The sequence below is a fragment of the Lagenorhynchus albirostris genome, chromosome 2 (genome assembly GCF_949774975.1).
Source record: "Lagenorhynchus albirostris chromosome 2, mLagAlb1.1, whole genome shotgun sequence".
Classification (NCBI taxonomy): Eukaryota; Metazoa; Chordata; class Mammalia; order Artiodactyla; family Delphinidae; genus Lagenorhynchus; species Lagenorhynchus albirostris.
In genome coordinates this window covers 56,978,074-57,003,095 of record NC_083096.1, presented here as the reverse complement: position 1 = coordinate 57,003,095, position 25,022 = coordinate 56,978,074, and the positions used below count along the sequence as shown (strand labels likewise).

The 25,022-nt window shown below is 36.5% G+C and overlaps 1 protein-coding gene across 6 annotated transcripts in view; it reads left to right on the top strand.

Moving 5' to 3' along the window:
- DNM3 (dynamin 3) overlaps nucleotides 1-25,022 on the top strand; it is a 571,744-nt gene that overhangs the window by 468,921 nt on the left and 77,801 nt on the right. For all 6 annotated transcript variants that reach the window (XM_060133190.1, XM_060133198.1, XM_060133181.1 and 3 more), the window contains one exon: nucleotides 1,737-1,848. In XM_060133190.1, the coding sequence (XP_059989173.1) occupies nucleotides 1,737-1,848 (112 nt within the window). The remainder of the gene's footprint in view (nucleotides 1-1,736; nucleotides 1,849-25,022) is intronic.

Below are 25,022 nucleotides of genomic sequence, written 5' to 3'. Positions count from 1 at the left end.
AAAAAAAAAAATCAAGGGAGAACAGAGTATGAAAAGAAGCTAGAGAGTAAGGTAATGTTGGGTCAGACTGTGCAGGACTTTGTAGGCCATCATAGTGAGTGTGGTCTTTTCCTAAAAGCATGTAGTATTGCAGTGTTTTATACCAGGGGTTTTAACTGGTATAACCAGATATATTTATGTGAATATCTGATTCACATTTTCAGAAGATAATAAGGATTAGAGAGCAAATTTAAAGTGGTCGTGTGATGCAGCAAGACTAAAGAGATGTTGTAATAACCCAAAAGGGAGATGATAATAACATGATGGTCAATATACAGGAAGTACACTTTTAAGTGGTAAAATGTAAGGAGGTGTATGAGAGTGTGGAAGATGTCTAAGATACCTCCAAAGTATCTGCATTACACTGATGCTGCATGAAATGGGAACATCAAGTTGGAAATCACCAATTCAGTCATCCATGTCACAGTGCCTTTGAGATACTCAAGTGGAGAAGTCAATAAGCAGTATGAATCGGGCAGGTCTGGACAGGGGATGTAAATATGTAAGCCATCTGAGTTAGGTGTAAATTGAAACTCTTAGCCATGAATGAGAACACCTTGGAAGAGATAAAGAAGAGAAAAAGATTGTTAATCTTGTACACTGCTAGTATCTGTCTAAATTGGATTATCTTTTCTGGAAAGATGATTGGAACTGTATCATTGTCTTCAAAAATGATTATAACTTTGATTCTGTCACTCTATCTGTAAGAATCTATCCTCAGAAAATAATAGTAGTAAATTAAAGTAGAAAGACAAAGGCTTATGGATAAAAATATTTATTTGAGCTTTATTTATGATTGCAAATAAAGTAAATTACTTATCTAATATTAGGAGGTCAAGTAAATTATCATACATTTATATTAATGAATATTATAACATTATAATTTGATGTTTATGAAGATGTAATGGCATAAGTATATGACCATGATACAATTGTAAGTGAAAAGGACACAAAATAGAGAGAGACAGAGAAAGAGAGAGAAACTCAACTGTGAAAAAATGCATAGAACAAAAGAATATAAAGAAATAGGTTTATCTGTAAATAGTAGAAAATGGTTGATTGTATACATTTTTATACTTTTATCTAATTTCTAAATTATTCTAAATGGGCATTATTACATCTTGTGTATTATTTTATTATTAGGAAAGGAAATATAAAATTATAGTATTGTCCAGTTGTCAATATGCACTTCATAGGCACTTTACTCTGTTAAATATTAATGTTCTTTCCTTTTCACAATATTGATGAGCATTTGTGATTTGAATCCAGCATAATATTTTAGTTTTTTGAGATTATTGCCATAATTTTAAAGTTTTATGAGCCATTTAGATTTGTAAATTAGTTTCAAAAATTGATCTGATTACTAGACAATAGCAAATCCATTCCCCTCAGAACAACTCCCTGTCAGTTGGCACTCAGTGTGTCATACTGAGAACATTTGTTATTTCCTTCCCTTCTTATTGCTTAGCAGTACAGATAACTCTAAATTCTTTAATGGGAGGGTTTTTTAATTGTATAATACATACATATAGGAATTTGCGAATTATTTGAAATGCAATAGATTGTTTTTGTTTTTCTTCAGTGACTGTCAGAGAACCCTTCGTTTGGACTGTCATTTGTATCATCATCTGCAGGGATATGAAATCATTTTGAATTTGGTTCAAAACTAAAAGCATGATTTTTTTTTTTGACTCCAGGAATGTATACAAAGACTATCGCTTTCTCGAGCTGGCATGTGATTCACAGGAGGATGTAGACAGCTGGAAGGCATCTCTACTAAGAGCTGGGGTTTATCCAGATAAATCTTTAGTAAGTTGGATATATCTCTTATTTTAAAATTATTAACCATGTTTAAGAAAGCATAATTCTACATACTATATGCTGGAAAAGCTAGTTCTTGTTTGACTTAATTAATTTGCCATAGTTTTAACTGCTACTTTGCTTATATATTTTTTTATCCATTAGATTTCTATTATAAGAAGTTTATCAGTATATTTTTAAAGAAAATGCCCAACTTTGCCATGAAACATAATATATGTAATCTCAAAGCAAGAGAGCTTCTTTGTTTTAATTTAAAATTTTATTTTCCTTTATATGCTGTTCTACAGTATACTATTCTATAGTATTCATATAAGCAGGTTATAACATTCTTCATATAGTCATAGTATATATATCATCAATCAGAACACTATTTCATATTCTTTAAAATGTACTTATTTTTATAAAAATCTACCTCCTTTCATTATGTCTGTGGTACCTATATCCAAAATTAAACTCTGGTTAATGTCATTGTGAGTATAAAAGAACAAAAAAATATTACCATTGCTATATTAATAAAGGTAAGTTATTCCCACTTATCTTTATTAATATACTTCAAGGGTCTTAGAGACAGTTCTCTCATTCAAGTTAATAAACAGACCTTCTATTTGTGTTCTTTGGAAAATGTAATATTACACAGACTAGTCTGGATTTAAACTTCAGAATTCCCACCCAGCGTATGTACACACACCATTAAACAGACTCTTCAGATGAGTGGCTCTCACTGCTTACTTGCTACCCCTGAGAATTGTACTATGCAGGTTCCCCCCCAGAAGTTAAGCAATGAGACTGAGCTTTAAGGATTTACTCCAGCTTGACCTTTGTGGTGCTTAGATTGGCTGTAGATTAGTTTATAGGACTGACCATGTATAAGTTGGGTTATTTCTAGGCCCCAAATAGGGATAGAGTCTTCTCAAGGGAAAGTCTGAGATGTGAGCACATGTGGGACAATTGAAGCATCTCGGGGTGGATTTCAGACCTGACCATATCCCTGAGGTTACACTGGAATTTAACAAAGTTCCAAAGTTCCAGGGGTAAAGGATAGAGGATTTGTGCCAAAACATTCTCCTTGTTGCTGTTATTTTAGTTCTCACGTAGACCTCTTAACCCTATCTCAACCTCCACTTGTCTGGTTAACACCTAAAACAGTGCACCCCCATGACACACCCTGTGCCTTCCAAATGAGGTGAAACCAGACTCTTTCCAGGTGCTATGCAGTACAGAGGTATCTTCTGTACCACTTCTATTTTTGTTGTTAATTCTAATCATTACTTATTGCTCTTTCCTATCCATTGACGGTAGTGTGTTTAATTTCTATATTAAACGTTCTGTATTAAAAATGCACATATACTTAATGTTTTATTCATTCATTCCACAAAAGCCTGTTGAGCACGTGGTTTTTGCCAGCTACCTTTCCAGGCACTAGCGATGCAGAGGTGAACGGTGAGGCCCTGCCCCACCAAGGAACAGACGTTAAATAATTGAATGGATACGGTATAATTGTAGAGTGTGATTGTTAGAGTGATAAGTTCTATAAAAAATTAAATTAAAGGGACAGATAGTGAGAATGAGGGGCAAGTGAGCTTTATTTTAGTAAGGTGATTAGGGAAGGCTCCTTTGAAGAGTTGACATTTGAGTAGGCTCCTGAAAGAAGCGGGGGATAAATACTATGAACGTCTGATGGAGAGTGTTCATGGCAGAGGGCTAGCAAGTACAAAGCCAGCTCAGTGTCTTAGAAGAGCAGCAAAAAAAGTCAGAGTGTCTAGACACAATGAAGGAGAACAAAAGTAGTTGATGATTTCCAAAAGTGGTCAATAGCCAGATTATGTAGGCCTTGAAGGAGGTGGCCAGCATTTGAGTTTTATTCTGGGTGAGATGGGAAGCCATTGGAGGGTTTCAAGCCAGTTAGTGACATGATAAGATTTATGTTTTTAAAAGATTGTTATGGCTGGATTGTTACAAGAACCAGCACAGCCTGTGGGTTAAATCACAGGCATTAGCATCAAACTACATAGACTGAAATTCCTGAGGCTCACATACAACCTGTGAGATCTTGGGAAGGTTTCCTAGCCCTTTTATCTTTCAAGATTCCCACATCTAAAATGGAGATAACAAGAGTCTGCTATAGCGTGGTTGACAGGATTAAATGAGATAATGCAGGGAAACCACTGGACAGGTTAAACACAAGTAAGCACTCTATTTTTATTTATAATGATGACGATGAGAATAATAATTATTTTCATCACAGACTACTTACTTAAGCAAGTAGAAGAGAGTTAAAACATTGTGGATATTTATAATACAGCCCAATGAGATTGTAAATACTTTATGATATTTTTTGTCTTCCAAATATGTTTGGTTATATAAAATGTCAGTGTGTTTGTGTGTGTGTCTTCCTTCCAAGGAACTGTAATGTTTGTGAAAATGTTTTCTTACATCATAATTTTGTCAACTAAACTTATTTTAAATGCACTACACAAGTTTGCTATTTTAAAAAAAAATTATGTAATGCATCTCTTGTGAGCAAAAAACTGTCTTGGAAAAGCAAAATTACCCATCCCTCTGTGAACTCTTTTTATAAATCTGAATTTTCATGTATCCATAGCTCTACACAAAAGACGATGCTCAATGAGATATTTGCTATTTATTTTTATTAGGCTGCTCAATTTGAAGCAAATCTAGAGTTGTCCTACACAAACTGTTTTGATTCTTTTCACATCATTTTTATTTGCTTATTAACATACATTTTGTACAATTGCTTGGAAAATCGAGACAAAGGGGCTTTTTACTACATGCCAAAGACATGACAGGAAATTAAACTTGGCAGTGTGCCATGAGCATCGCTTTTCTCAGTTTTCATCATAAACAATATTTGCATTTCTTATGCACCATGTAGTTCTGCAGGTTATATTACACTATTGCTTGACTTTCGGATGTTTAAATGGAAGCTAAATACTGAAAGCAATCTAAGTAGAATGCTTATCTAAACATTGCATTTCGTGAACACTCTTAGGTTTGGGGGAAGCGATACTTTTAGGTAGAGTTATTCCTAATTTAGAAAGATTTGATGAAGAAGTCAGAGTAACCTAATAACAGATGTCTCTTTCCAAGTAAATTTTTAGGACTTCTGGTGTTTTTGTTTTTGTATCAATAAACCATTGAGTCAACAGCAAATCAGTCAATCCCTACCCTAATAATGAAACATTTATGTGTCATACATGGATATGAGTCTAGATAAAGTTCTGCTTTCTACATGAAACATCTCTATTTTAACTCTACATGAGACATCTCTATTTTAACTGGGAAAAATTCTACATAGGTCATTTTTCTAAATTGTGTAAGTTTGGCTTCAGTTAGGTAAATAGCTATAACCCAAATTTGAATGAATTGACATTTTGGATAATTTTTTTGTCCAAACTAAGGTTGCATACTTTTTTATAACATGTTTATCCTCATCATATCTTTTTCTTTCGTGTCCACGTGGTGGAATGTTTTTATGTCACTCATATCACAGTGTTCTGCTACCTTGTTCCTTCTGTCTCTTAGGTCATTTCTCTTGGAGTTTTCTACAAATTTTTCTTCTTTCTTTCCTTCCCTTCCACCGTCTTCTCCCACCTCCTTCCTTACCTTCATCTATCACTATTATGATGGACTCTAAAGATTCAAAGATTAAAAAGGAAGCAATTCTTACTTTATAGGAGTTCCAAGTCTAGTGGAAGAGAGAGATGCAAATAAATAACCACTCTACAGTGTGATTAAAAAAACTATAGTGGATAGCTATATAAAGTACAACAGCCCAACTATATTCCCATGTGCATTTTCTAATTACCTTCATTCCCTTAAACTTTCTGGATCTAATGCTAAATGTAGACTTCTTATCTGAGCATTGTATTGTAATAGAATGTGGCCCTAAAATGGAAATGAGGAGTCCTGAATTTTGTTTCCCATGATGCCACTGACTTACTCAGTGAACTTAGACATAGCATCTCTGAGCCACAACTCTGTCACCCTACCATCACCTGAGCTTTCTGAGCAGCCAGAATACTTTTTAAATATATTTAAATCTGAATTTGGATTAGGCAGAATTTTATTTTTTATTTCTATTTCCTTTGGCCATTAACTTGAAATTATAGTTAGTATAAAATTGTTAAATAAGTGTGTAGGATTTTACACAGTTTCAAAGTAAAGATGCTTCTAATTGAATTAATTAATAGTTTTCTGGTTTTGTTTTTTACTGACGAGATGTTCCCTCAAGGATTTGGGGAAAGTTGAAACAGGAGTGGGGACTGAAACCGAGTCCCCCTGAAACTGAGTTCCTCTGCTAAGTTTATAACTAACCTCTGTACCCAAAACTTTATTCCCTTTCTTGCTCCACACCATTTCCCCCTCAAAATTAAGGAGCATCAAAAAGCGTGTGTGTGTGTGTGTGTGTGTGTGTGTGTGTGTGTGTGTGTGTATCAATAGCTAGGCAAGTCATAATTTTAAAACTTTTAAAATATTTTTAAATTTTTAAATTTAAATTTTTAAATTTTTAAAAAATTTAAAAAATTTTTAAAAAATTAAAATATTTTATGACACATGTACATAAATTTTTCCTCTAAGTGTGAACACAAATAAGTGCAAATTTAATTAAATATCTAAAGAATGTGGTATAACAAATGACTGATTTTTCTGACACAGTTTTGTCAGCTCACAGTAAGACTTAATTTATATATAAACATGAAGGAATTCCAAATTCTTTGGAACATTCTGTGTGCATTGAAGTTAAATAGACTTTAAGTCAAATCCACTCGCATTGGAATCCCGACCCTTCCATTTATGTGCAGTGTGGCTCAGGCAACTTACTTCACTCTCTAGTTGTTTATTCTTTTTTTAAACACAAAATAATAATCTCTTCCTCTGAGTGATTTTATGGGACTAAATGAATACTGTTGCAAATCACATCTAGCTCAGTGCCTGCAACTGGATGAAAGCATTCAATGCCATGTAGCCTTTATTATTGTGATTGACTATCATTAATGTGTCCATGAAGCTGTAATTCTCAGTTTAGTAGTTACCTTTTCTTCGGAAACTATCAGTGAGATCTGGGGAGAATTTCCCCAACTGTTGTCTCAGGGTACCAGATTGCTGCCCTGTGGACAGGCTGGCCTCAAAGGCTCCATCAGTTAGTCAGGAGTGAGCCATAGAGGCTGTCAGGGTAAGTGAGAATCCACAAGCCTACCCTCAGCTGCTGGTTAACTGGCTATCCGAAAAAAGCAGCTTGCAAATCTGTGCATGCCCTGAAATAAATTTGGTGCAAATTCAGTTTTGCGTATTTGTTAAGTCATATACCTCAGAACTTTTCACAAGGGTTTTTTTCAGCTATCTAGATAGATGGTCCTCCCCTCTAGTATATGATTTAAGAGATGAAAAATGACAGTAGAAAGTGAAGCACCCTGGAACTTCACTATACCTCTGAATTCAGGACTCTCCCAGGACTCTCCCAGTCATAATTCATGCTTTTAAGGACTGCCTTGGAGGTTGAAACCATCGCGTAATGAAGTCTTTTAGGGACATCAGAAAGTCCTTTTGGATAGACTCTGCAACTGAACTTTTCTCTGTGGCAAATGACAAATGGGGAGAAGAGGGATGGACACAGACCCCCATAAATATTTATTAATATGGTGATAACCACTCCCATGCATTTACTCAGCAGTCTTTTGTACAAGACAGAAAATGCCCATGTTAGTCCAGCTGTACATAACTTTATTCTTAGCTTATCCAACAGTGCTTCCCACAGAAATTAGAGCAGCTCCATGACCAATTTCGAAGAGTTTAGTTTTTCTTCAGTGGAGGTACTTTCTAAATATAAATGCTGCCATACAGAGTGGTGGAGGAATTATAGAGAATTTACAATTCACCAGTCATGACTGTTATGCCTCACTCAGAATAGACAATTGGGAAATGATTGAAGGAAACAAGAAATCGCAAAGCCACACCACGTCCTCCACTTGTATGTTTCTCATATTTAAGGATTAAGGCCCCCTACTCTGTGACATCACTGTTGCCACTACAAACAGAACCATCTGCCACCGAGCAGGGAAGCCAGTCATTCCCTAATGTGCAAAAATACTTGGTTGAACTCCTGAAACTTATTTGGTAGATCAAAAGCTGCACTGCTGTGGAATGCAATAAACCCCATCTGTTTGAGGTATTTTCAGCAATACTGCACTTCTTTGGAGAATCGAGGTCCCATTATTCTCTAAAAAATATTTTAGTCCTGATAAAATTCTCTTTGGGGATCTTTATTGCCTTATTGAACCACTGGCATATTCTTTTACAAAAGACTCTTTTTCCCCCGATTTCATTCATTCTTGTACTGTTATTTATGTCTCACGTAAGCCAGTGATGTTAACGGTTATATCACGGCAACTCACAATGTCAAGAAGCTTCTCTACACTATTTTACCAGTGTCTTTAAATTTATGCTTTTATTAAATATGATGGATGGCCTCGATGGTCCTTGAATTAGACATTTCCCCAGTCACCAACTGGCATTGTTTTCCAGAAAATATACTCTCCTGTGATGGTTCCCTTACTGCTCTCCAGAAAATTTTTGTACGTATTACTTCCCCGCACACACTTACTCTCTTAAAACTAAATGCCAGATCTCCAGCTCAACCTGTTACTCCACCCGTGCTCAGGCTCCTCCACAGATGCACACACTTCAGTTGCAGCTCTCTTCCACTCTGCATCTCAGCGGAGAGAGAAATTCCTTCTAGGCCCCTTGTGAGAAGAGTTCAGATCTGTTCCCTGCCCATATCCCATCACGTCTCCCTCACAGGATCTGACCTTGCGAGGACTCGGGCTGCCCTGGGGGTAATGAATCACCGTTTTATTTTTTTAAGCCATATGTGAGTTAAATTGTTTGATATAAATCATACTCCTGCAGCTCCAGTTTGAAACAGGAGAGCCATTTGCCTGCCGCCTGTGGCTGGCAGCTCTCTGTGTCTCTATCCAGAGTGTCCCTTTTAGAAATGACTACATTTTTGTGACTAACCTTTCCAGACCCATTTTCTTGAATGTGGACCAGTGTTTATTTTGGCTGCATACCCACTATACAGTTTTCGCTTCCCATGCCAACCCAAGACAAAAGTCATAATTTACGAAGTAAAGGAATGGTACAGATGGAGGTCGTAACTTGGTCTGCTTACCCTGTCTCCCCAGAGCCACCCACTCTTTTCCTCTACTCATTTTTTTTTTCCCCTACCTTCTTTGAAACCAAGGATGCAGTGTTTGTTTAAAAATGCATTGGCTGATGAAATTTTCCACTGCTTGGCACGTTGGAGGAGGGGCTGTCAGGAAAGGGCAAGCTGACATACTAAATACTTTGCCTTTCATGCTAACAGTTCACTTATTACCAATTCAAACCAATGCTTTTTGGCCAGGTTCCCGTACTTCAAGTATTTCAAGTAGAAAGAAAGGGGGAAATCTCTGTCATAATTTTCTACTGTTATAAATGTATGATTTCACTTAATATAAGCAGAATCTCTGACTTGTCCATGAGCTTTGGGTGCTGTATGCGTATGAATGGGATGTCAGTGAATAGCTAAGTTATTTGTTTGGATTTTGCTCTAGCATGAAAAATCTCATGATTTTAAAATAAATTTATGTTTAACATATTTCTTTTTTGTTTCTTTTTCCTTGCGGCTACATGCACAGGGGAACAACAAAGTAAGTTCTTTGTCCTACTGCAGCTCCTCTCTCTCCAGCCCCCACTCCCCTCCCTCATGTGCCTTGGCGAGAGTGTTTCTGTGCACTTTGAAATGACCGATGTCTGTGACAGTGCACAGAGGGTGTGCAAATGTCAGAGAAAACAGAGCTTGGACTACCATCATGGCTGTTCATTTTTGACCTTTCGGAAGGGAAATATTATGTTCCTCAGGGTTGGTTATTGGACAGTTCAGAGAGGTTGTTATTATAAGGAAAGAGAGCAACACTGAGAGCAAAGATTATGAAGATTTAATAATGAGGACTCTTCTGCAGAAAGGGGAAGACAGTCTGATGAAACTCAGTGCAGCTGAAGCTTTTGACCAAAAATCAAAGCTCTCATGTTAATGTGTAGCTATAAAAACACCAAACTGGTGTCTTAAATAGCAGGATGGCTGGCTTTGCTGGTGAAACTGAGCTAGATCAGTGCTCTGGCTTTGAAGGTGCCTTAAAATGGATGGAGGAGGGTGGGGTCAACATTTGCCTTGGCTTCTGCACCCTTGATGTATTCCAGCTGGATGGAAACAGGAGGGTGTGGGGAATGGAGGGGGAGACTGAAATGTGTATGGTAGATTTGTGAAACCAGGCAACGCACACAAATGGTGGAAATTATTTTAATGTTGTTATAATAGGTAAATGAGTAATTTAGTAGTTCATAGGGTGGCTAGATTGTTAAAACTTTAATTCAACTTTTCCAGAAGATTAGAACTACTTCTCACTTATATTAGGTATGTAATAGTAGTGTAGTTGGGGAAGATGGTCTTAAGTTTAGCAGGGTGATTTGTTTTTCTTTTTTTTTCTGTGGAGAATTATTAGTGCTTTATCCTACCAGGTGGCCCACTTAAAATAGGCCTCATTGAATACAATAAGAATTGAAAGGATTCTGTTATAAAGGGTCTGCCTGCATATTTAAACCAGCTGGAATTCATCAAAATTGCTATTCATAAGCCATACATATAGAATTTAAAACAAATGTGGGAAATCTTGGAGTTTAATTTGATGGAATGTGCTATTATGGAATAAGGTGATAGAGATGGTTGGTATTGAAAATGTGTCACTTTATAAATTTATATCTTGCTATAATTGCTTATGACCCAAGTAATAATATTTAATAAAGTTAAAAATAATATAAGAAAACTACAAGATAGACATTTGTGAAGGACCAGAGGGGCAAACTCAGCCCACTAATAGTTTACTTTTTAAAACAGAAGGTAACTTATGAAATCAATTAAAGATTTCTTCTACAAAGTAAAAGATAATATTTCTAACTAATATACCACTATTGGAAAAAACATTTGGACAAAATTTTAGTTCTTATACCATATAATGTATTTTGATTCTTGAATAGTAAGTATCTCTGATCCTGGTCACTTAGGTTACACTGAGTCGCTGTCTAGAATTGCATGTGCTGCATCTCTTAATCGTTTAAATAGCCTGAGCTATGTGAGTGCACTAACAGCAAGCCTATACATGCTGAGGATCAGGGAATCAGCTGCTGACATTTTAGGGAGGTGCTAACCCTTAGGCCATTCAAAAAGCATTTATGATTTGCTTCTTTCACTAGTGATTCACTGATGACTTAAAAGCATTTGTAAAATTCCCCAAAGAAAACTCTTCTTCATAATAGGAGTCATCCATTTGTTGTGTCTTGCTTGGTCAAGTTCTTCTGGGTAATAAAATGTTCAGTTTAACAGAATTTACTGATTTTTCAAATAATTATACAATGAGCAATAAAACTCAAACATTCTAAGCTGCTGCTCCTCAAGGCCACCTCTCAGATGATGCAGAAGGCCTTCCAGGGTCTCCTGGCACCTGGAGCCCCCACCTGCAGTGTAAACACTTGGTACAATGCTGTGGGAGATATTTGGGTGCCAGTTAGAGTGTTGGTTGAAGAGTGCCAAAGATGCAAGTACTTAACTGTTTTGATTTTTAATTAAAGAGCAGCTGCTTTGGAGGGGCTGATGTTTATTGCCCCTATGCCTTAATTCTTAGTTGCTTATATTATGAATAAGTCATAGTTTGTGAAAAAATAGAAGGCTAATACTTTTAAAATATGATCATTATACTGACCATGGACTCTGGCACAAAAGAGCCTCTTCAAATCACAAGGAGCACATCTGCATGCTATTTTCCTTTAGCTTAGAATTTCAGTATAAATGAAAAACACTGGAATACAAGCTGTGCTGTCTCCAGAGTATAGATCTGGAGTCTTCAAAAGGAGAATATGAGATTCACTTTTCCCTCTCATGCTAGAATGCTTGTCTGAGTTGTCCCCAAGGCAACATACCTGACTTGTTGCCTGCCATATACATGAGCCAGCTATAAAAGGTGACTCATTTCAGACTCACAAAGGCTAATTGTTTATTTAGTGAATGGTATTTCATTGTTTATGATAACTAACCAGACACTAAAGAGAATGAAGCCTGCTCAATTAATGTTTCTTTAGATGAGCAGGATGAATGGATTCATCTTCCTACATACATTAAGTATAGTGCACATACACACATATACATACACACACGTATATTATAAGGTGTATGGAGCAACCCTACTATTCATTTTGTCAATGACAGCTAAATTGATCTGCTTCATCCACCTTTAGATTATGCTTAGAGTGTAGGAGCTAATTCTCTAAACTCCCAGAAAGAAAAAACTTCTACAAGAGACACACAGATTTATATTATAAATGCATGATGGGGCAAAACACCAAGGGTCACATTCTTCCCTGAACAATTATATGTATTTTATTTGTCCTTAAAAAGTAAATTTTCCTTTTGTGAGGAGCTCACAGTTGCTCAGGAAAATTTTTCCTTCCAGGCCCATTACTTATTTTTCCTTTGAAAATGTTTTTCTATTGGCATAGTGATATCCTAAGTTGCTTCGGGTAGAGTCTGTCTCCTCCTTAGAGGGGTTTCCCTAGATCTTGGATTCCAAGTCAGTGTCTTCCATAGTAAGACTATAATCTAGGACTCCCTGAATCAGTTTGGGAAATGTGAACAAATATAATACAGTAACAGGGAGGTTTGGGGCTTTTTTTGTTTGTTTGTTTGATTGGTTGGTTGGTTGGTTAAACACAAATGTAAATCAGAATGTCATTTTCAGAACTGAGGCCTTCAGGTAAAAAGTAATCTCCATGCTTTGTCCTAGAGAGAAGACATTTAATTTCCTTCTTTAATTTGATGCCCTTGCTTGGTGGGCATGTCTAGAAATTTAATAAACATTTAGTGTTATGTTTTTGTTAAAGACTTTGAGTTTCAGGTATCTTTGATATATTAGGCAAATTGAAGGTAGAAACAGCCCTTAAAATATAAAGAATAAAATACTATAATAAAAACTCTCAAATTTCTTAATGATGTTGGTACAGAAACACAAATGAAAACTGAAAAGAAACCTAGGCTCAGAAATGAATACTTCAAAAAATTTTAAGTTATACAGAAATGCTACATTTACTCTCTTATGAATCTTTTATTACATTTAAAAGAGAAATTTACTATCACCTTACTTAATTTCAGTCTAAAACTTTAGTTTTAAAAACTAAAGGATTCTTGTATGCCCCCCAGCAAAAATATGAAGTTGACTGCCTTGACTGGAGAGAAGGAGCATTTGAAAAGGAAAAATAGAAAAAAAAACTGAAACATGCTAAAACATGTTAAAAACATGCCATGTTAAAAATAACTAAGCTTTGGGCTTCCCTGGTGGCGCAGTGGTTGAGAGTCCGCCTGCCGATGCAGGGGACACGGGTTCGTGCCCCGGTCCGGGAGGATCCCACATGCCGCGGAGCGGCTGGGCCCGTGAGCCATGACCGCTGAGCCTGCGCGTCCGGAACCTATGCTCCGCAGCGGGAGAGGCCGCGACGGTGAGAGGCCCGCGTACCGCAAAAAAATAAATAAATAAAAATAACTAAGCTTTTACTAAGTTCTAGTTAGGTTAAATGCAATAATTTATAGAGAATTGAGGGCTTTGATATTTAAGGAAAGAAGAAGGAAAGAAAATCTGATTTGAACACCTGTTTTAACAACATTTAAAAAACACTTTGTCTAGTAATTTTCTAACACATTCAGCAAGACAACTGTACATTGTCAGTCTCCATTAGTGGGAAAAATAGTTATTACCTAAAGTGCTGATTTGGTAATCCATTGGATTCTGGCCATCATTTGCAAAGACAGAGTGTGCCAAATCTAATGTCACCAAAATATATTACACTGAAGAACACAGATGTTAAATCCATGTTAATTTGTTTTGCCTCTTATGCCAGATCTTTAACTCCTAAATTGGTCATATGTGAGAGAGTATAAGTAGGCACTGAAAATCCATCATCAAACCTGGAAATGTCTTATTGGTGTTGTGTGTTAAAATCTTAGTAGATGAAGGAGCAGACAGTACAGTGTCAGAAGGTATAACATCTTATGGAAAAACCCAAACGAACTTTTTGGCCAACCCAATATATTTCCTCTCTAGTATTTAAAATGACTGAAAGAACATTGTATGTAGTTTAGGTATAGTCAACTCCATTAGGGTTATTTATTTTCTTTGAATAATGTACATTCTTTCCTTGATTTTCCTAAAGAAGTTTAGTGAATGTATTTCCCTGGGATTTAAGGAGAGCCCATCTGGTTCCCTTAATTTATGCATAAACTAATAAGAATACCATTAAAGTTAAAAGAAAGGATGAAAACTCACTAGCCTCAAAGTATTATTTTAGTTCTATGTGCATATAAAAATGAATTGTCTGTTTCAATCACTGCAACACCAATAAACCTTTGGTTCTTTTTTGGCAAACCAGTCTTAAAAGAGCGTTGCTAATGAATGCTTAGTTTTTGAACCCCCAACTTTAATTTTAAACAGTTGGAAAAAAGGATAGTTCAGTTGAAGGCAAAAAGCTTTGATAAATGAGGTGGAATCTATATTGTGTTCCCAAATTTATGAATCTTGCCAAATAGACTCTATAAGTAAGCAAGAATTGATCTGCTGTTTAGAAAGCTCACAGTGGGTGATAGGACAGGGACCTCTGAAGGATGTTTGGGGCTTGTTTTATATTTTTATTTTCCCTATTGTATCTAAAAAGAAGTGACTTCTCTCTAGTTAATGAGAAATAAGAGAATAATGATGTCTTATGTCGTAGCTTTTTTGTTGTATTTTTTCTCACAAAATTTTAGACATCTTTTTGTATGCCCTATGACATTTTTCAAAGGAATTGGTTTAACACTGCCCCAAAGTAAAAGGAATTCTTTATGATTCTGTTCTGAAAACATGTTGTCATCAAGTATGATTTTAGAAGTTTCATTGTGATAAGTTTTATTTTGAAATTTAAGCCCTCACAGAAGCATTTTTAATCAAAAAGTAGAAATTTATTTCTTTTGTTAATTTATAGGAATGTGGTTATCACAATGTACAGTGAAATCATACAGAATCACTGTAGTTATGAGAGTTTAAAATCCTTCTCCCTATCTTTACCAGATCAGCTGGGCAAAAAACAAAATGAAAAAAAAAATGTGATTGGTATAAGAAAAAAGGTGGATTCAAAAGATATGTATGTGTATATTTAAAATATATATTAATATTGGATATCTAATAAGCTTTAGAAAACTAGAGACACATAGCAAACTTTATTTTTTTTATAAATGTATTTATTTGTTTTTGTCTGCCCTGGGTCTTCGTTGCTGCGTGCCGGCTTTCTCTAGTTGCAATGAGTGGGGACTACTCTTCATTGCGGTGCACGGGCTTCTCACTGTGGTGGCTTCTCTTGTTGTGGAGCACGGGCTCTAGGCACGCGGGCTTCAGTAGCTGTGGCTCGCGGGCTCTAGAGCGCAGGGTCAGTAGCTGTGGCACACGGGCTTAGTTGCTCCGTGGCATGTGGCATTTTCCTGGACCAGGGCTTGAACCCGTGTCCCCTGCATTGGCAGGGAGATTCTTAACCACTGCGCCACCAGGGAAGCCCTACATAGCAAACTTTAAATGTGAAAACCTATCTACTTAGAAATGAAAAAATACACTCCAAGAATGGATCCAAATGGAAATCAATGCTTAATTTACAGACTATTTGAAATATAATAACAGTAAAAATACTATACAGGAAATATTATAAAATATACCCAGTGTTATTCACAGAGAAAAATCAATAACTTTAAATAGAATTCTTATTTTAATAGAAGTAAATAAATTTAAAAGGTCGGAAGGGGGCTTCCCTGGTGGCACAGTGGTTGAGAGTCCACCTGCCGATGCAGGGGACACAGGTTTGTGCCCCGGTCCGGGAAGATCCCACATGCTGTGGAGCGGCTGGGCCTGTGAGCCATGGCCGCTGAGCCTGCACGTCCGGAGCCTGTGCTCCGCAACGGGAGAAGCCACAACAGTGAGAGGCCCGCGTACCGCAAAAAAAAAAAAAAAAAAAAAAAGGTCAGAAGGAGAGCAAAAAACTAAGGAAAGAAAGAAATTAAAGTAAAAATTAATGAATTAGAAAATAGGAAAAAAAATGCAAACTTAAACTACATGCAAATTTAAAGCTTTTGTATGGGACAAAAGATAGTAAACAGTTAAAAGGCAAATGACAAATTCATAAAATATTTGCAGTATGTATGACATACAAAGGATTAAATGTCCTCAAAATAGAATTGTTTCTATTCAGTTCATTTAAAACATAACAAAAACCAGCCAATCAATAGACATAATCATTTAAGACCAAAAAACAGAAAGAAAAAAGACTGATAACTAGATGAGAAAAAGTTTCAATTTCACTAGCAGCCAGGAATTGTAAATTAAAATAGCTGTCCAGACATCCTTTTTTTAAAAATAATTATTTATTTATTTTTGGCTGCATTGGGTCTTCGTTGCGGTGCGCGGGCTTCTCATTGCAGTAGCTTCTCTTGTTGCGGAACACAGGCTCTAGGCGTGCGGGCTTCAGTAGTCGTGGCTCACAGGCTCTAGAGCGCAGGCTCAGTAGTTGTGGCACACGGGCTTAGTTGCTCCTTGGCATGTGGGATCTTCCTGGACTAGGGCTCGAACCCGTGTCCCCTGCATTGGCAGGTGGATTCTTAACCACTGCACCACCAGGGAAGCCCCAAACATCATTTTTGAGCTTCAGATCATGAGAAATGTGAAAGAACGGTCATGATAGGTGGTAATGAGGAAGCTGTCCTTCTTATGTACTGCTACATGTGGCAGGGTATACACACAGCCTTCCTGGAGGGTCACCAGTTTGGTGATGTGCATCAAATGCCTTGGTTATGTGCCAACCTTTTGGCCAAGCCATTCCACTTCTAAAAATTTATTTTTATCAAATAACTTGATAGTTGTGCAAAGGTATTTGTTCAAAAATTATTTGGAAACATTTTTCATAATTACCAATGTTTAAAAACTGTATCAATATCCATCATAGATAACTGGTTAAGTAGAGTGTGGTACATCAATGAAATGCTATGAAGCAAATTTTGAAAACTAAAGATATATATTTTATATAGGTACATAAAGATATAAATATATCAATTGCAATGGAAATTTTCATGATAAATTAACTGAAAAAAATCACCACAGATAACATAATCCCATTTTTGCCTTAAAATTTTGTAGAGGATGATATTTATATGTATATATATTTACACACAGAAATCCTGAGAAGATACACACCAAAATGTTACTTGTATGGGCAATTTTAAATTTTGTTCCCATGTGATTTTCTTAATAACTGTCTTTTGTGCAATTTTCAAAAAAAGATTTTAAAACACACAGAAAAAATGAAAAAGGAAGATATTTAAATGGAGGATGGTGAGAAAGAAACAAATATAAAATGATGAAAATAGTATTCAGAAGGAGAGATATATTACATAAATGGATTAAACTTTACAGGAAAGTAAAAGATAATATAAATAAATAGTGGAAATTAATCATCTAAGACTACAAACTTGGCATAATTATATAATCTTGTTTATTTTTTTTAAAATTAATACACAGATTTTGTCAACTCCTTTCCCCTGCCTGTGCAAATATGTTGTTTTCCTCACTGAATTAACATATTGTTGAAGGACCATGTTATGAGTCTCTGAACGCCCACATCCGCCCCCCCCCCCGCCCTGTTGCCTATGAGTCTCAAATAATGTCATTGTTTCAAATGCTCCAATTCATAGTATCCAGCCTTCCCATCTTCCTGGACCAATCATTCTTCCTGAAGTTGCAGTTTTGTAACTGTCAGCACTATTGCCGTCTATGACTGAGTTGTGCATAATGTACAAATAATGTATATTATCTAAGGATTATCAGCCATTCCATGGCCTAATATCTGGCCCTTGATCCTCCGCTATTTAAAAAAATCTAATTGAGATTTAAAGATGAAAACATATAATATTAGGCTAATGAAAAGAATTCTGTAAATTTTAAATTTAAGAGTTGATTCATTTGCCTTGAATCCATTCATTTATGTAACAAAATGTATCATCTGAAAATTGAAAAACAGATGACAATTGAAATACTAGGATTAGCATTAGAGTCCCTACTAAGAAATACTCCCCTTGAGGGGGAAAATCATCCTTTTGGTTTCAGAGAGTTATGTTGACCTTTGAATATTTACTCTGTGTTGCTAGCTCCCTACCAGACACCTCCAGTTTGAACAAGAACCGAAAGGTTTAGAGGTGTAAAGTATCTAGTCCCCCTGTACCATATTTAAGCACAAAGAGACTAAGGCTGATGGTAATAAAAGCCAGTGACTTAATCTGACTCTAAAAAATAAACAGGGTAAAAAAAAAAAGTTAAAATTGGAGAAAACATTTGCAACACATATGGAAGGTAAAGAATTAATACCTTTGCCAAAATTAAAGAGTTCTAAGAAATCAATAAGAAAAAACAGTAATAAAGATGAAAGAGAGAATTGGTGTTTAGAGGGAAAATGGGGAGGCTGCTGAGTCAGTGCAGAGGAGAGATGATGATGGCTTGGGTTAGGGTCACAGTAGTGGCAATAGTGAGAAGTAGTTGGATTCGGGATATATTTTGGTAGTAGAGCCACACCTTTAAGATTTACTGATGGATTGGATTTGGAAAGTGAGAGAAAGAGTAAAATAAAAAAAGATTATTGGATCTTGGATGATGGGTGTGTGTTAGTGCCATTTAATAAAATGAGTAAGATGGGGAAAGGAGAAAATGGAGTGGGTCATTTCATTCTGACCATGTTAAATTTGGGATCCTAGTACCCATCGGTGGTTAGTCAGGATAGGTTAAGTTATACTGCTGCAACAAACACTCCACAAAATCTGGTGGCTGCAAACTACAAAATTTATTTCTTGCTCATGCTGCATGTGCATCTCAAGCTGCCTGGGACTCTGTTCCTTGTTATTCCCACTTCAGGACTCAAGCTGATAGGATTATTACTGATCACCATGGCAGAGGAAATGAGTGGAGAGTCATACACTGACTGTTAATGCTTCTATCTGAATGTGACATGTAATTTCTGTACTCTTTTCATTGCCCAAAGCAAGCCACATGGCCACACCTAAATTCAAATGGACAGGAAGTATCATCTTACCAGGTATCTTGGAGGGGAGAATCAAATATTTGAATGTCTATTTAAACATCCCAATGGAGATGTCTTCTAGGCAGTTAAATATATAAATCTAAGCTCAGAGGAGAGGCCTTTAGACAGAGATTTAGGAGTTGTTAGATATTTAAAATCTTGGCACCTAAGGAGAAAGAAGCAAAGTATAGAAGCAAAAAGAACAGAGCTGAGGACAGAATTATCTATTCTTTAGAAAGATAACAGAAGAGGAGAAATCAGTAAAGGAGACTGAGAAAGAACGTGTGTGTGTGTGTGTGTGTGTGTATACGTACGTACGTACACATACACGTTTCTGTATGTGTTTATAAGAGCATAGAGAAAGGTGTAGGAAATGGGTTTGGAGAAAAGTTAGGAATTATATATATTTTATTTTATTTATTTATTTTTTTTGCGGTACGCGGGCCTCTCACTGTTGTGGCCTCTCCCGTTGCGGAGCACAGACTCCAGACGCGCAGGCTCAGCGGCCATGGTTCACGGGCCCAGCCGCTCCGCGGCATGTGGGATCTTCCCGGACGGGGGCACGAACCCGTGTCCCCTGCATCGGCAGGCGGACTCTCAACCACTGAGCCACCAGGGAAGCCCAGGAATTATTTTTAACTTCTTTAGACATCCATATGTTGACTTGTTACAACACTCATGTATTTTCTTTATAAACTTAGAAATACAATAAGATAAGAAAAAAATTTATACAGAAAGTGTATGGGGGGAAGTTGGGGAGAGAGCAGTAACTTTTAGGTAGACTGAGCAAGTGAGTATGAGGCAATTTGTAGGAAGCTAGAAGAAGGCCAGGTGAGCATATGCCTGAACCCAGTTGGTAATGATAATTAGTACATGGAAGCCATATACTTGCATATTAAAAATTAAGCATTCTGAATGGATGGGGCAGGTAGGCAAGTATCCCAGAACAAAACCTAAAATAAGTCACTCAGGACTCTAGTTTTTAAGAAATGATAAAGAGGACTAATATATTTTAACTTAAAACTATGTTCTTTTTCTAAAGCATTTGCATTTTGTTTGCCTCAACTTGCTACATGCTATTTTAATCCAGAATTAGGAATGCATTTCCCTTAATTATTGGGCTGAGCAGAATCTAGTAAAAGTTCTAAAATGAAAACAGAATAGTATTTAAATAAGAATTTAGAAGATATATTCAATTATATGCCAACTAATTGAATCAGCCCTAAAATAGAAAAGGCTAGTGTTATTTGGGGATATAACGCAAAATGGAACACTAAAGACCACCTTTACATAACGACAGCACACATTCTTCAGCAAAAATTATTATTATTGACCAAGTTTTAATTGAAGAAAGTTTCTAATTTGGACATTTTCATTTTCCTCTTTGAAGTAATTAGCCATTAGTCTCAAATTTTCTCATTTTGTGTCACATGGCTTCAAAGGAAGAATTAGTGACACTTCAAGGAATTGGGCAAAAAAAAAATGACAATTTGATACAAGGAGCAAAATAGAGCTTTAAAAAAAGGATCAGCCTGTTGAAATTTTTCTGTCACTGCAGTTATTCCCTCAAGTAAGAAATTGGAAAAAAGTACTCTTTCCACTTAGATCAGTCGTTCTCAACTAGGGGTGATTTTGCTCCCCGGGGACATTTGACAATGTCTGGAGACATTTTTGATTGTTGGACTGGGGAGATACTTCTGAAATCTAGTGGGTGGAAGCCAATATCCTATTATTTACAGGATAGCCTCCTCAATAAAGAATTATTTAGTCATACATGTCAATTGTGTTGAAGTTGATAAACCCTGACCTAGCTTGAAATAAGTATGCAAGGACCTCTCATACCCAATTTAGCCTATGAAGATTTGGACCTATAACCTTCATTAACTGAGTCAAATTCATCTAAAATTGGTTGAAGAACTGGAATCTGTTCAGACTACAAACTCTGGTTTATAAGCACTTTACACTTCCCATTATGCTTCAGGAGTATCTGCTTCATATGAAAAATATTCCTTACCCTTTGATTTGATAGGTTGCCTTAGAAAGTATGACAATAACTGAAAAGATTTTCAAACTTAAGCTTGTATACCTAGACAAGTGGTATGAGGTCAAGGACTGTGAGTGTTACAAAGAATTGCCTTCACCAGAACTTTGTTGTGAACATATGTCTTTCATTAAATAAAAAAAAGCCCGGGACTTCCCCACTGGCTCAGTGGTTAAGAGTCTGCCTGCCAATGCAGGGGACATGGGTTCGAGCCCTGGTCCGGGAAGATCCCACATGCCGCGGAGCAACTAAGCCTGTGCGCCACAACTACTGAGCCAGTGCTCTGGAACCCGTGTGCCACAACTACTGAAGCCCGTACTCCTAGAATCCGTGCTCCACAACAAGAGAAGCTACCGCAATAAGAAGCCCACACACAGCAATGAAGCATAGCCCCCTGCTCACTGCAACTAGAGAAAGCCTACGTGCTGCAATGAAGACCCCAAACAGCCAATAAATAAATGAATAAAATTTAAAAAACAAACAAAAAGAAAAGCCCAATTTTTTTAAATTTGGGTAACTTTTATGTGCTACCACTAAAAGCCTATTTCAAAACTGGAATTCCATGAAAATAGGAAAAAAAGTCAAAATCTTTCTATATTTGAGCATTAGAACGAGACATAAAAAGAGACTCAGTAAAGTATGGTTAAAAATCTGAGTCTTTATCAAGAAAAACGTTTCTAATGTTTTACCCTAAGCTTATTCTTCCCTTTCCATGTTGTCCAACAATCCAACTCATGGATTGTAAGCAGAAGCTTTTTTGGGGTAAGGTATGGAATGTATTGTCTGCCAATAAAGATTTTTTTAAGTCACTTTAAGATGGCGACATCCAGACCCAAAGATAAAGCCAGTCATATAAATTTGCTCAGCCCATATAAAGGTAGAGTTTGTCAAGCATTGAAGCATAACTTTGATACTTTGATTTTCTTAAAATGTGACAAAATTACTGAAGTCAGTTATAGAAGCCAAGTTTTATGAAGGCTATTAACAATTTTACATTTCCAATTCATGTGAAGTGCTGAGAGGGTTATAGTTATAATGAATTACAGAGGGACAGAAGTATAAAGATTATAGTATTATGGATTTGTAGATACAAATGTCACATCAGAGAGTGGCAGACATCTAAATTTCAGCTTGGGGACCTCCCTGGCGGTCCAGTGGTTAAGACTACATGCTTCCAGTGCAGGGGGGCAGATTCGATCCCTGGTCGGGGAACTAAGATCCCACATTGCCTCGTGGCATGAACAAAAAGTAAAATTAATTAATTAATTTCAGCTTGGATTCTATAAAATGACATGACATGGTGGTTGTGGTCCAGGAATAGTTCTTTAACAAAGACAGTGTATTACAACTGCTTACTAAATAGAAAGGCCTCCCAAATCGTGAAAAAGCAGTATTTAAATTTTAAGTACTAGACAGGGAACATTAGGCAGAAATTTGACAGAACAGCATTTTGTATATTGGTTGATTTGTGTGATATTCTCCTGTGTTACATTTATTGGTTTATTATTTGTTTATTGTCTGTCTTCTTAACTGTACTTCAGACTCCATGAAGACAAGATCCCCTCTGTGGTTCTGTTAACTTATTATATCCCTAGAACTTGGGACATAATAGGTAGTGAGTAAATATTTGTGCAATGATTCAATGAATGGACATAAGTGATGGAAGAAAGAAGTCACACACTGTGACCTTAGACATAGAGTTTTGAGGGAAGAGGTAGGTGAAAGTGCAAAGGAGGGAAAAAGAAAGAATAGATAAGAAAAGGTAATGACAGACAGAAGTAGCTTCCAAAACCTCTAGTCGTTAGCTTTGTCACCATGATTCATTCACCTGAAATTTCTCCCATGTACATTAAAATTTTTACTTTGCCAGACTATTTATACACCTCATTCTTCAGGGCTAGGCACAATAAAATGCTAATGAATAAATTACTAAGGTTTTTTTTCCAGTATGTATAAGTTAATTGTGTTTTATTCCCAACTCTATCAACATATTTTGTACCCTGAGAAAGAGAACTTTTTATGTCTTAATTTTTCTCAAAATGGGGATAATAGCATTACTATAAAAAGGAAAATCCTCAGGATTCTTTCATTTCTTCATCCTTTCTTTCTGTACTCCCAGGTCAGAGGATGTTCCTCTTCTTTGACAAGGCCATCTCTTCAGCATATATTTGGGGCTTTGCTTTATCAGTTATTTCCATGTCTTGGATTTTTATTCTCTCTCCTACTGGCTTTTTCTTCTCTAGATAGATAGATAGATAGATAATCTCTATCTATGTCTTTGTCTATAGATATATAGACTTTTCTTTCTTCTACCTGGTTCCCCATTCAAAAACTGTATTTCTCTCTTTCCCTTCACCGCTAGATATCTTTAAATTAGCTCATTTAATCCTCACAACAGTCCTGTAAGGCAATGCTTCTCAGCTGGGGGCATTTGGCAAGGTCTAGAGACATTTGTGACTGTCACAGCTGGGTTGGGGGATGCTACTGGCATCTAGTGGGTAGAGGCCAGGGATGCTACTAAACATCCTATAAGGCACAGGACAGCCCTCTACAACAAAGAATTATCCTGCTTAAAATGTCAATAGTACTGCTGTTGAGAATCCCTGCTGTAAAGTAAACACTATCTTCTCCATTCTAGAGATGAAGAACATGAGGCTTAGTAAAGTTTGCAAACTAGCCAAAGATCACATATCTAATAAGTGAAGGAGTCAGGGTTTAATTCAAACCCAGTTTTGAATTTAGAGTTCATGAACTTTCTGATGTACATACTCAATTTCAATATAATTTTTATTGTATGTAAATTTAGAGTAAACATCTTAGTGCATGATTCCTCATATTCATTTCTGATTACTTCCTTAGGGTAGACTTGTAGAAGTGGAACTGGTATCAAAGGGAATGAATAATTACAGAGTTTTTGATTACTTTCCTCAAAGCTAGAGTGATTCACATTCCTAACATCTCACCTAACCGTAACCTACAATGAGTATTACAATTTTCTTTTACCTTCATATTTAATCCTTGCCAATTTGATCATCTGCCTTTCGCTTAAAAAAAAAAAATCCCTTCTTCTCAAATAGTTTCCTTTAACTGCAAACCTATTGACCCTCCTGATTAGGGCAACAAAGAAGTGCAGAGTTTTAAAGCTCCAGTGTGGGCTGAAATCCCAGCTCTGCCACTTAATAGTAGGGTGACTTTGTGCAAGCTACTCAGAGCCTCTCTCTTCACTTGTTAAGTGGAGCTTGATGACAATCTCTACCTCACAACGACCAAGTGAGCTAATAATACTTGTGATGTATGTAGAACAGTGCCAGGGATAAAGTCAATTCTCAAAAGGTGTTGGCTGTCTTCAATATTGTTTTTTGTACTCACGTGGTTTTTTGAGCTTTGTTAAAGTGCTATGGTTCTGGACCCAGTAGTTGCGCTGACTCCCAATACCATCCTTTTTCTCCAAATATCATCCCTTTTCCAAGCTTACTATTTACCAAAGCCTTACTATTGCTAACGCCCTGAAAAGCATCAGTTGGGCTACTGTTGCTGAGCTACTGCTTGGCTTTTACCTTCAGAATTTGTTCATAGCCTCATCTTTGCTCCACGGTATTCTCATATGCCCGACTATAAACCATCTCTGTCTAGGTATTACAGATTATCCTACTCAGTAGTTCTCTGCTTTTATGTATTCTTACATGAAAGTTCTATATATTGAATAGCAGCATTTCCCAAAGTATGCTCAGCCTATTTAAAGGAGAAGGAAGTGTTTTGATGATCAAAAATATTTTGGTTACATTGTATTCTTTGTCTCTCTTCTGGTGAGACACAGAGTACATTAGCATTTTTTAAAATTTGAGAGTCTTGGAATAAAGAAATATGTAAATGTGTTTCACTG